The sequence below is a fragment of the Danio rerio genome, chromosome 21, assembly GCF_049306965.1.
Source record: "Danio rerio strain Tuebingen ecotype United States chromosome 21, GRCz12tu, whole genome shotgun sequence".
Lineage (NCBI taxonomy): Eukaryota > Metazoa > Chordata > Actinopteri > Cypriniformes > Danionidae > Danio > Danio rerio.
Window position 1 is genome coordinate 12,862,527 of NC_133196.1, and position 13,189 is coordinate 12,875,715.

At 38.3% G+C, this 13,189-nt stretch overlaps 2 protein-coding genes and 1 long non-coding RNA gene across 18 annotated transcripts in view; all 3 read left to right on the forward strand.

The window, feature by feature from the left end:
* Positions 1-10,050, forward strand: part of grin1a (glutamate receptor, ionotropic, N-methyl D-aspartate 1a) — a 34,367-nt gene extending 24,317 nt beyond the window's left edge. For 3 of the 16 annotated variants that reach the window (XM_073935010.1, XM_073935011.1, XM_073935017.1), the window contains 7 exons: positions 54-211; positions 668-829; positions 1,094-1,203; positions 1,534-1,679; positions 4,063-4,089; positions 4,527-4,637; positions 8,177-10,050. In XM_073935010.1, coding sequence (XP_073791111.1) covers positions 54-211; positions 668-829; positions 1,094-1,203; positions 1,534-1,679; positions 4,063-4,089; positions 4,527-4,637; positions 8,177-8,245 — 783 coding nt within the window. In that variant the 3' untranslated portion in view covers positions 8,246-10,050. Of the gene's footprint in view, positions 1-53; positions 212-667; positions 830-1,093; positions 1,204-1,533; positions 1,680-1,954; positions 2,012-4,062; positions 4,090-4,526; positions 4,638-8,176 lie in introns of all 16 variants that reach the window. The other 13 variants (XM_073935019.1, XM_073935020.1, XM_073935023.1 and 10 more) reach the window with 6 other exon arrangements.
* Positions 1-13,189, forward strand: part of gtf3c5 (general transcription factor IIIC, polypeptide 5) — a 678,526-nt gene that overhangs the window by 125,965 nt on the left and 539,372 nt on the right. The gene's annotated exons all lie outside the window — the stretch shown is intronic.
* si:dkey-184p9.7 lies at positions 10,421-12,968 on the forward strand. Its single transcript, NR_170108.1, has 2 exons — positions 10,421-10,512; positions 12,068-12,968. It is a non-coding gene; the product is annotated as a si:dkey-184p9.7 (long non-coding RNA).

Genomic DNA, 13,189 nt, shown 5'->3' on the forward strand with positions numbered 1-13,189 from the left:
AACCACCAAAGAAAAGGTTTTTAAGATTTATAAAACAAGTTTGCTTTTTTCAGCTGAGGAACCCATCAGACAAATTCATCTATGCCACAGTGAAGCAGAGTTCGGTGGATATTTACTTCCGGCGACAAGTTGAGCTGAGCACCATGTACCGCCACATGGAGAAGCACAACTACGAGAGCGCCGCTGAAGCCATCCAGGCCGTTCGGGACAAGTGAGTCCCTGTTGGGTAGACACTGGCAGGTCTGACCTTATGGTCTGTCAATCAGTCACTCGATCATAAGGGTCCTGGGCCTGCAGGTCTCAGGTAAATTAATCAGTGTCAGCACTTACTGCACTAACCTGTGACCCTGGCCCATAGCCCAGCACAGGAGAGGCCCAGCTATGTGCCACACATAACGTTTATTAACAATAAGCTAAAGAACACCTTTTTCAGGTTTTCAACAAAAACGTCTTTGAGGGAATCCAATGGGGGACAAAGCTCCACTCGTCCGGCATTGGATTTCATTTGCCTATGAGGTGGCAGTCTAGATTTCTGGTAACACAAGTTGCACAAGAGGGGTGGGTGGGTGGGCTTGTGGGTGGATGCCACGAGTGTGTTGTTTCTCACTGTACTGTTGCACCGTAACCCCCACCCTTCCCGTCCTCCTCCCTTCCCCCTGCCCCACAGCAAGCTGCATGCTTTCATCTGGGACTCTGCGGTGCTGGAGTTTGAAGCCTCGCAGAAGTGCGACCTGGTGACCACGGGAGAGCTGTTTTTCCGTTCGGGCTTTGGCATAGGCATGCGCAAGGACAGCCCCTGGAAACAGAATGTGTCCCTGGCTATTCTCAGGTCTGTCCCAGCCGAAGCAGCATTTTGTACGCTTTCGTAGTTTCATGTTGTATAAAATCTCATCATTTGGACACTTATTCATCTATCTCTGTGTACTTCCCCTCTCCCATCCCTGCTCTGTTGTCTGTGCTGGAACATATATGCGTTTGTGTTTGTGTATGTCCTTGTGGTTGTGGTGACTTTGTGGGATTAATCGGTACTTTCCAACGAAAGCAACTTATTAACTTTTTAACTTCTTTTCCTGCTCTCCACTACCCCTTGCAGTTCCCATGAGAATGGCTTCATGGAGGACCTAGATAAAACCTGGGTGAGATACCAGGAGTGTGACTCAAGGAGCAATGCCCCAGCCACACTCACCTTTGAGAATATGGCAGGTATGGTCCATTTCAGGTACAGAGTAACCTAAAAGAGATTGGACAAAAAAGGTACAGTAGGTAAGATATCGGGACCTTATTTTGTCCAATGCTTTTAGTTGTTTTTAGTTTAATGCTCACCTGTGTTGGTCTCCATAATTTTAACAAACTCATTAATCTTTAACATCCATCCATTTTGCATGGTTTTCAGCAGGTCTTAAATATATGGGCAATACATGTAGGATTCCATCACACAGAGGCTCCACCCTTTTCCAGCTCCTCAATGGGTTGATTCAAATAACATTGTAGTGTACTTCATCTGACGGTTTTATTCATCCCTCTCTTTCACAGGGGTCTTCATGCTAGTTGCTGGAGGCATTGCAGCAGGAATATTCCTCATCTTTATCGAGATTGCATATAAGCGCCATAAAGACGCCCGCAGGAAGCAGATGCAGCTAGCCTTTGCGGCCGTCAATGTCTGGAGGAAGAACCTACAGGTAAGGTAGTTCTCTTCTACAACACAACAGGTGACAAAAATGGTGGACATTAGGGAATGACCTTGAAAAGTTTTTACATAAAAGCCACTTGTTTTTCATACATACCTTTGCTAAAAAAAATATGGTCCTTGGTTGCACTGTTTGGTGTGGTGCCCATGGGTGGACGATCTTATTTCCATTGCCTGTTCCTAGGCTACTTAAAGGGCTCAGCTAAGCAGCCTTATTTAGGCTGGTTTTGGTTCAAACCGCCTCCTTTTTCTTGTCTGTCCCAACAGGACAATAAGGAAAGCTCAGGGAGTCAAGCTGTGGGTGCGGCTGGGACTCCATCTTTAGTATGTAAAACAAGCCGATTCATCTTATTGCCAAGTCATCCTTGCTACGCCAATCAATAGATTTAAAATAGCTTAAGATGCTTAGATATTCATCAAAATATGAAACTGCTTTCATGGCATGAATGCTTCAAACCACTTAGCATATTAAGTTTAGTTGAAATATCGATTTGTGAGGATGATGTAAGCTGCTGAATTAATGAATAATATAATATTATTAAAAGAATCAGTTCATGTTGATTAAAATACTGCTTGCATATGTCAAGCTATACTAAATATAACAGGAAGATAAATATAACAGAATAAAAAACAGGACAGAGCACTAATTGGAATTTTCGTCATTAGCATAAAATAGCATAAAAAAGTCCCAGCCTTAAACTTTAAAGAGTCTTTGTTAATACCACTAAAAACAGTAACATGATGTAAAACACTAGAAGCAAATATTTCAGGAAAGCACAAATCCATTTAAAACTTTTTTTTATAAACTCTCGCTCACCTGTGTGTCCTCTATTGGAAACTCCAGGGAGGTCTACGCAGTATGACTGTGATATTTGTTAAAAAGTGGACCAGTGGGGTGAGGGTTGGATAAAGTGAGGCTAAGAAAGCCTCAAGCTGCCTCTTTATTCAAAATGACAAAAGGTCAGAACTGCTGCAATAGTATAAACAGCAGTGACAGTGTAAGGTAAGATCACAGTGGCTTGTCTTTGTGAGCAGGTCAATCTACTGTCAATGTCTGTCATCTGTCTCACATGTATAATTGTCACTTTATGTATATGCATGTAGGCTCTTATGCCGAAAGGTCAAGCAAGCATAAACTATGGTCAACCAAAACAATTTGGAATCTAGAAGGTATTGTAGAAAAAGTCAACATTAGATTTAAATACAAAACTATCGCTACGCATATCAGTATGTTTTTGTCAGCTTTTCCTTTCTGCATAGGATTTTACACAACAGTTTGATGGCGATATCTATTTGAGCTTGCGTGTAATATTATAAATGTTTTGCGTGTGTACTTCTATGTTCATATTGAAATACTTCATTTGCACTTGTGTGTACTGCACTTTCATACAGGGAACTGCGTGTAACTTCACACACTGCACTTCTGAATAACCTGCCTGATTTGTAGTTTTGTTCATTGGACTGTTCTGTTATCCTCTTAAAAGCAGAGATGTCAAAAACATGCTGCCCGTATTACAGTGGTTAATGTTTGCTTCTTGGAGCAGAGTTTATTCAGACGTGCACTGCCGTCAGGAGAATGAAATAACAAAGGAGAAACACTAAAAAAGGATGATGCAGAACTAAATGAACTGTGAATGTGCTCTCGTGAGATACTATGTGGAGGCTTGCGGCCAATTTTGCTTCTCACTATGCCGATGGTCTACGTGGGTCCAGCATGCTGATACACAGACAGTCAATACACATCACAGCCAAACATGGCATTTTTTACCTTTGTGAAATGCATAAAATTAATACAGGAAAAGTTTGATTAGCAAAGTTCTTTATAAACAGCAAAGATATTGCGGTAAGTGCCAAAATGGTAAATTTATCATTGGTAGCAGGGGTCAACTGATACTGAGAAACTTTTAAAGGACCAAAACAAATGTAAAGATGATCTTAAGAGTCTTCCATCAGCCAACTGTATGCTTGTCCACATTTTGCTTACTTTATCCACACCCTTGCTCTTACTTCCCTCTGCATGAGTAAATGAAATTCACACCACACTTAACCCAAGTTATAAAACCCTGATGTGTGGTGTCAATTTCCGTTATACCCTACAAAAGTATAACGATCAAAAGGGGTTCATACAAGTAGTCATGTATTGATCAGTAGTATTTCATATCCTGTGCTCTTTTGGCATTTTATTGGTTGCTCTACTACCCTATAAGAGTGTTGTTGTTTTGTGATTCTACAGATTGCTTGGCTTTGATGTCATTATTTCCTCAGCAAGCTCATTTTGCTGCCTTCTGCTTTTGCTTATGGATCTTAAAGTCATATGATCTTTAAAGCAAGTGGTTAAATATTCATTTATTTTTCTTTTTTCCTCCCCAATGCAGCCCTCTTCCTCTGTAGAGACTCAGGATGTAAGAATACCTTAATTCGACCTTTTCCTACACAAACACACCCAGTCTTGCTATACCTTCGTACCATTTGTAGAGGCCAGAGAGTAGCCGTGTGGGGCACCTTTGATGGACGGTGGGAGGGAAGGGAGCAAAATGATCCAAATCTTCTTCTTCTGTGCCTAAAACCACAAAGTGTTAAGATCAAGCACTTATGAAACAGAAGAAATCAGATGCTTAGGAAGATCATTTGAGAACTTGAAAGTGCTGCCACTTCAGGCAACTAAATCCGTTGCACTCTACCAATTGCTAGTCAATTTTAGTCAAACTTTCAATCACATTTATAGATCGTTGGGTTTAAGATTAGCCTACAGTATCAACGGGGAACGAGGGGATGTGGTTTTGGCAGTTGAAAACCAGCCTGAGAACATGAATAATTGTTCTACGTATATTTATTTTAGGATAGGAAAAGTGGTAGAGCAGACAGCGACCCAAAAAAGAAACCTTCTTTTAGGTCCATCAGTACCACCCTGGCCTCCAGCATCAAGAGACGTAGGTCCTCCAAAGACACGGTAAGGAGGTTAAGGAATGGCATCTCTTTTTACTCGGCCGGTCTCTTCCTCTTTCTGCGTCTGTCATTCTCTCGTCCTATTCTTCCGCTCCTCTTTCTGTATCTACTTTCTTCTGTCTTAAATGACATGTCATGTCTGAAACCAAGAGAGCCGCATTTCTCTCTGGTTACTCCTCCATTCCTGGCATCGCGGCCACGGCCACGTGTCTGTCAGTCAGTCATCGAGTCACCATCAAGAACCCATCTTTAAGTTAGAACTTAAGAGCATAGCCATTCTTAAGAGTTAAGCTGAAAGGTTTTAGCTTCCAGTGATTTCAGAATCAGGGAAAAGGTTGTAACCAAAAGAGCTGTTCCAAGAGGAGGGGGCGCTGCACAATGCCTGATGTTTCTGGGCTGCTTCTCTCCCTATTGCAACCCTCTGGATGTGGAGTGTGTGTTATTGCGGGTGGACGTGTGTGCGTGTCTGCCTCTTTTTGTTGTTGTGCATATTTGTGTATTTCTCGTCTTCAAACCTGCCTGATGTGGACAGACAAATTTTGCGATGTTTCGTTTCCCCCGACGGCATGCTTTGGTGTTGTGGTGTTTGATCAGAGCAACCGATACCATGCGGACTAACTCTTTTTTTTTTTTGACAGCAGAAGTTCCCTGTCAGAATTTGGAATCATCAATTAACAATGACTTCCTTTTGTTCAATTCTTTAGATTGAGGTCCTATCAAAGTTTATTTCAAGGAACGAGAAATGAAAATGAAAATTCCGTCATCATTTACTCACCCTCATGTATGATTTTTTTTCTGCTGTGGAATGCAAAAGGAGATGTTTAGCGGAATGTCCATGCTGCTTTTACCATTCAATAATATCCTACAAGCTTTAAAAAGAATAAAAACAACATACAAGTATCATAAAGATATTCATTTATGTGCTATATTCCATGTCTTGTGATATAAATAAGCTAAAATGTAGAAAATTATAATGAAATTTTACATCTATGAAAGTTTTCTATGAATAACGACACAAAATTAAGTCTGATAATTAAAATTGTGTGGCTTTAGAAGATTTGGAATATAGCACCAACAACAAAATTATTATTATTATATAATTAGTCACAGCATAAGTTTGTTTTAGAATAATAAATAATTGTTTAATAATCAGATAAAATGACTGTGCTGCCTTGGTAGAAATATTTTAAGTTCTAAACGTGTGTTCATACTATAGGCATTTATACAAAATTCTTAAAATTCATAAATATTGATGGTGATTAGGGAACATTAATATCGTTTCCTACGGCACCAAATTAAATAATGTCTAAATCTATAAATATATATGTTTGTTTCTTTGTTTTTTACCCTATCCTCTGCATTATCTACTGTATAATTGTACATTTTGCTAATTGTTTGTTTAGGAATGTAACATTTCCCCCCCTTTTAAATGAGTAAGAGAATGGGAAAAGTGGGGTGGGCTGGTGAATGGTGAGCAATCCAAGTGGAAAAAGACAACCAAGTAACCATCCACAGTGTTTAATCATCTTTTTACTTTATGATATCAGTGTCGCCTCTCTTTCTATATAAGTGGATGTATATGGATATATAACTGTCGACGTCCCCTACATGATGTACATGCTACACAGCCTCTCTCTTCCTCTGCAAGCATGCAATATATCTGTCGTAGAAGTAGAGACCGTGTTTTGGATGCCTAAGTAGAAGTAGTTGCATTTTCTTTGTGGTAGAGATGATACACACACCTTTGATCTCTTTTGCTGATTCACTGTCTCTCACCAGGGGGCACTGTGGGCTTGATTTGGAAGTGCCAACAGCAAGCCTTCTAAGTGAACATAACAAGAACTCTCTCATGCTCTCTCAGGCGTGCTAAGGGCATTCTTGATGCAACACAATGAAGACAAAAAAAAAGCCTCCCGGTGTCATCAGGCGTATTGCTGAATACATTTATTCCGCAATATGACGATGATGATTTTTACAATGAGAACTTTTGCCCTAAGCTTTGGCTTTTAGAGTTGTTGCATCTTAATTTGAAGCTTATTTACAGGCAATGCCATAGCAATTTAAAAAACAGTAAGCTATAAAAGAGGACACATGCTATAATTAGTACGGTCGTTATTAAATGCATAATTATAATGCACAAGCATTATTATTTCGAGATTAAACATTCAAACATTGCATGTGTCCTTGGTTTTTGCAGAACTATTTTGCTATTCTTTATATTTTAAGCAACCTGAATCTCTTTGCTGCTGCTTTTCCATCAATATATCCATTTTGCTTTTAGAAAATGTCTTTAAAAACAAGTGTGTACATGTCAGAATGACTTTACATTTAGTCAGTCTTGATTAAGAGGAAAAAAAATCCTTTGCGTGTCACTTACAGCTTAACCAAAAAAGCTCTCTGTGCCTCAATCTCACAGTTTGCCACAGCAAGGAAAACAACGTAATAATGAAAAAACACTTTGCTTAATCACAATTTCCTTGCAGTTGCAACATTGCAAGCCTCACTGAGAGACATTTTATAGCTTACGAAAATAAAAACTGAAAGCAGAAAAAAATGTTTTGTTGTGGTAAATTGCCTTCTGACTGGGCAACTGCATGTCAGTGAGTGTTTTGCCAATCCAGCACTGCAGATGCCCATGTGAGAAAACAGCTTGTTGCCCTTCTAACACGTCTAAGCTTGGGATGAGGAAACAGGAACTGCAACTGAATGATACTTAAATATATATTTTAGCTATAAATAACGTCCCAAAAAAGTATTTAGACCTTTGAGTCGAATTTAAAAATGTACTCATGTCATTGCATTAGACAACGCGTCATTTTTGGGTTTTAAATTATAAATAGAACTGGCAAAACACTGGCAAAAAGCATCTGGATGCTGAATGTGATGAACAACAACAGTGTTTACTCTGCTAGAGTGCCAGTGTGAACGTGAGGGGGAACTGATACCAAACATCCACTAGAAGCCACACTGTGCCAAGTGGGTAAAAAGCAATTACAAAAATAGCTCGGAAAAGGTCACTGGTTAGCATCACTGAATGCAGATGCCACTTGGTTTTATGTTTCATTATGTAATGCAATGACATTCATATATTTTTAAATGTGTGTCGCAAGCGTCCAAATACATTGTGACTTTTAACCCAATTGATGCTGATATAAATATCATAACACATAGGTTATTAGGTGACCTAAATACCACCTTACAGCAGAGAACCTGCTTCCTCTTCTTCGAATATTATTCTAAACACCTCCTAAGGCAGCAAGATAGCTTAAAGAACACTAGTTTGAAAATGTTATAAACCTCCTTGGATATAATATAAAATTTAAATCTTGTGGTCACATCAAATTGGCCTAAAGGCGAAATTCAGGGAATGCATTATGGTGACGTGTGAAGCATTCAATGATTGACTTCTTGTTTTGAGTGCACGCTACGTGCTGCCTTGGGGGTGTAGAAGACGATTACGTTCATGACTTTGGGGAAGAATTATAGCAGTCGCACTAATGCTCTCTATCCTGTGTGTTTTCTACCTTCTTTCTCTATTTGCAGCAATACCCACCCACAGACATTACGGGCCAGCTCAACTTGTCGGACCCGTCTGTCAGCACGGTGGTGTGAGGGAGATAAAGAAGGAGAGTTTAACATAGAGACACGTTCATTCTTTAGAGAACAACAAGAGGAGCGATGTAGTACCTCTTCTCTAGGTTTTGCACAATGGATCCATCATGGACGAGAACTATTGAGCCATTTCACATTTACCAATGGGATCTGTTGGAAATTGATTGTGGACTGCAGGGGATGGCATGACACTGCAATGCACTGGAGCTCTGTGAACACACAGACCATATATACACATAAACACAGCTTGATGCTAAACTTAGTATATATCATCACATCATTCCATCCATCAGATCTTCTGTATAAATTCTTTACGATTATGTAGAAATATTTCTTACGAGTATTAGTGACTATTCCTATGTTTATTTAGTGGTTTAAGTATTGTACAGTATAATTTAGAATTAACAAACTAATGTTCAAAGCCGATTCTACGGCTGATATTTAACTAGATGTAGTATGTATACGATTAATTATATTCATTTACAAACATATTTAGATCTATTTTACTTCCTTTCGGTTTGTTTTTAATTCTTTGTCTATATAATCTATAAAGCAAAACGTCCGCCAATTAAGCACATTATTTGTGCTGTTTTAAATATCATAATTGTCTTTTATATTCTACCATCCCTCTGCATGTAACATGCATGCAAACTTGTCCCCCAAAAATGATTGAGAACAAAAATATATTGTGTACCCCTATACACATCACAGAAGAGAAAATTAGAAATGAGATGTGGCGTATTGCACATCGAACTCTCCTTCAAACTCCAGTTCTTCCTCTTTAAGCTTCTCAACTTCAGTCGGAAGGGTGCATCAAGGGGCCGAGTTTTTTCATCCAACTAGCACTTGGCGTCTCGTGCAGAATTATTTCTGTGTCATCATCATAGACGACCTCAGAGATTTTTTTGCATGAGAATCAAAAACCCAAGTGTGCCCCTTTATTTTCAATGATGGTGCTGCCTTTTTTGGATACACCTATTGGTTAGATGGCAAAACTGGCCCGTTCCCTAGTTCTGGGGTTGAGAACCATCAACAAATCAATACAAATAAGGACTACTTACTGTAAATGTCCACTTTAAGCTATTTATGTGACCAATGGAAACTCCCCTATAAGAGAGATCACCTACCTAGCACTTTAATGTGAATTGTTCAGAAGCTATATGCGTATGGAAATTATGCAATTTGCCAAATGTTGATTGTAATACTCGTACTTGATATGAAAATGCACATTTGAGAATGCGAAATGTGTTATATGTGTAACTGTCAGCTGTTCGATTTTAACAAATCACTCCTTTTGTAGTTTTCATATATCAATATGTTTAGACAGATTTGTTTCTGATATTCAAGCGTGAAACTGTGTCAAATACTTCTAGATATTCTCTGTTTACGACTATCCACTTTAGGTTTTAGCCTTTTCAAACTGACAGGTGTATGTAAGGTATGTTTTCTCATTGCTTGGGTCAATGAATGTGGTTTGTACTCCAGAAGAACAATGTATTATATCCGATTTCAGGGCATGTGAACGTTGAATTGAGTTTTTTGCTGACTGGACAACTAGATTGCCATATGATTTTAAGAAACTGTTGATAAAAAGGGAGTGTTTTTATGAGAAACTTTCACAATGTAAATGACACACAATCAGATAAACGCATATCCTGAGCAAAAGTCATATTTAAACAAGTGCAACATGTATGTTTCTGTTCATTTTAGATATTTCCTTAAACAAACACATAATGTTTGCATTTTGACAAAAATATATAGAATTAACATCTGTGTGCCAATAAATTTGTGCCATGTCAGTTGCAGACCACAACTTTCCGTGTTTATTTTCATTTTGTTTGAGAATTATGCTTGTATCGGATGCACATTGTGGTCAACATTTAAAGTGAATCAGAAAAGATTTAACAAAGGGTACAATAAAGGGTGTTTTTCAATATAGTTTAGGACAACTTTAATGAAAGGTGATGATCCACTTCAATTGTTGACCACATAAAGGCTACACATGTATATACACACATCACTTTTTATTTTGTCCATCCACTATCCATTTCCCAGAAGGTTTAATATTAGCTACAGATAGAGGTGGAGAAGCATAGATTAGTCAGGTGTCTACGTTATGGGGGCAGTGGTCAAAATGTGACTTGTTTACCTCGCAATATGATTTTGAAAGTATGAGGAAAACGCCTGACAGCCTATTTAAGAGGCGGTATCATTGGACAGAGAGTGCAGACTGTTCTTCTGCAAAACACTGACGTCTGTGACTGCAGGTGAGTTACTTCAGTCTCTGCTCCGCATAAACGATAACTCAATATGTCGACCTGTTTAAAACTGTTTAAATAACAGATACTATATCCAGTATACTTGGTGGCGTCATCTTACCAGTTCTTACGGGCTCTGTTTATTTTAGTTAATGAACGCAGGTGCAGCGATTCTCCTGTCCAAATGTGTTTTTCACCATATGTTGTTTTTCTCCAGCGTAAATACACTCAAAATGGAAAACTTTGCTGGCGAAAGACATTAGTATACTCTATTTTTTTTAGCGATGCTACATTTCACTTTAATAGTAGTTTGCGCCGAAACATGCTGCCATAGTAACGCGTCTGTCATAAATCTACCAACGCTGTCGCCAGTGTCGCAAAACAAGCTACCTAAAAACAAATTATGCAAAAGTGCGTTAAGATTCTTAAAGCGTTTTTCACGTTGTTTGAGCGAAGTTGCATGTTAACGTATGATTATGATACAATATTAAATGTAAAATGAGAGTGCTGTGGTCTGTTTGAAGAACAATTCTGAAAACCTGACAATATTATTCATGTTGGAAAACATGCATAACGTTTCATGTTAAGATGTAGGCTATAAGTGTACAACTTTACAGTGTAAACCAATATCTATCAATTGGCCTGTAGCATATTGCAGTTTGGTTAACTAATAACGTTTATTTTACATAAATAGAACGTTACCTTTAGGCTGGGAAAGATTAGCAGAATGTTCTTTTTTAGGTTGTTTTTAACAACATAGTTTATACAATGTAATATACCACAGTGTCCAGCTATACATGTGTGCATGTATTTCTTTAATATAGTAACAGTTTGTTGTTATTACTTCTTGTAGTCAGTATTGGAAATAGTAGTGAAAATACTCATGTAAAAGTATCATTATTTACCCAAAAATGTAGCGTGAGTAAAAGTATCTGTTGTAAATATTACTCAAAGTATGAGTAAAAGTAGCCTTTTTAAAAGTACTTTAGAGTAGTGAGTATTGCAGTATTATGCTGTAAAAAAGCTGATACGTTTACATGCAATTTGTGCAGAGATGTGTAAACTTAACATTCAAGTGCATTTGGTGATCGTATAAGGCCATTTGTCGATTTCAGTCATCATACAGTAAACATCCGCCATCTTATCAGTGACATGCAGTCTAAACAGTCTCTGGGTCACTGTGTGTAAAGATTTTGGACATCTTCCAAACGGTTTGCTGCATTTACAGTATGTTTAGTATGATGCGATTTACTATCTATATATGTGTGACTGGGGGTTGGCTAAAGTAGACAAATCAGTTCTGTGATTCCCATCCATAGATAAGAAAAAATAAAGTAGTGACTGCAAGTTGAAGAAAAATAATGGAGCAAAAGTACTAATACAGCTCTAAAAATGTACTCAAGGAAAAGTAAAAGTACACATTTTAAAACTACTAAGTGAATGACAATTCCTGCATAAAACACTCAATTACAGTAATTTGAATATTTGTAATTTATTAATTTAAAACCCCTGCTTGTAGGCTGCTTAGCACAGCCATATCACAACTACATGTTTCTTTTTCCAGACCCTGACTGGCAGGTGCTCGTGACAGTTGTTCTGTGCACAAGCAGCTCTTCTGTGACCATGGGGGAGAAAGAAGCGTGCTTATTTTCACCTGTTGCTCCTGCAGGGACCTGGATTAAACATTTGTTGTCCACTCACTTTACACCTAAACACTCACTGGAGGAAGGAGCCCAAAGTGACCACTGGTCATCTCACCCATTTTGCACCAGAAAAAGACTTGTGGTGGCCCTTCTGCTCATTTTGGCCTTGGTTGTCATGACGCTGCTTCTGCTGCTGAATTATTATTGTATTATGGTCTGGCACCTGTGTCAACAGGAGGAGCCTTATCCCCCAATATTTGGCACGACGCCAAATCTGGAACAGCAGGACTGAGATGCTACATGTTTGATTGTTTGTGTTCTAGTGTTCAGTGCGTCCATCTGGGATGCATGCTGCTGTGTTTTTGGTTTGATGAACTGAAATAACACTGAACATGTTCAGTACATATTTGTGATTTATTAAGGAAATCATTTACACTGTCAAGTTACTCAGTTCCTGAGGTTTTAGTTTTGTATTTATTTACTGATTTATTTACTGTAGGTTTGCCATTGACAATTATGCCTATTTAAGTTTTCTCTATTTGTCCTATTTAACATTGTTAATCTTTATCTAGTGGTGCTAGTTAAATGTAGCTAAACACTGTTCATAAAACAGTTCTTGTTAAAGCTTCGAGAATCTTTAAACCTCTTTTCAGAAATGTTTTCAATATCATCTGCAGGTTTATACAAACATAAACAGATCCATGCTTTTTACAGATCACGCTGTATTGTATATACAAAAAACAATGTACAACTTGATGACTTCACGTTAACCTTTGGCATACTTTTGACTACTTAATAAACAACTTCACCTTTGGCACACTTCTGACGGCTGGTTCACATTGTTTTAGTTTGTTTTGGTCATAGAATATGCATTACTGCTCATGCGCAGTCATTCAAAATGTAGATGATCTCACACAAATCTATTCCCAAAAATCCTCCCTTTTCAACACTGAACAGGAAATCACACACAGAGAAGTGCTTTGTAGATACAAAGTAGGCCTGCTAATGCAAAGTGCCTCTGCTCTTGGCAGGAATGATCTCAT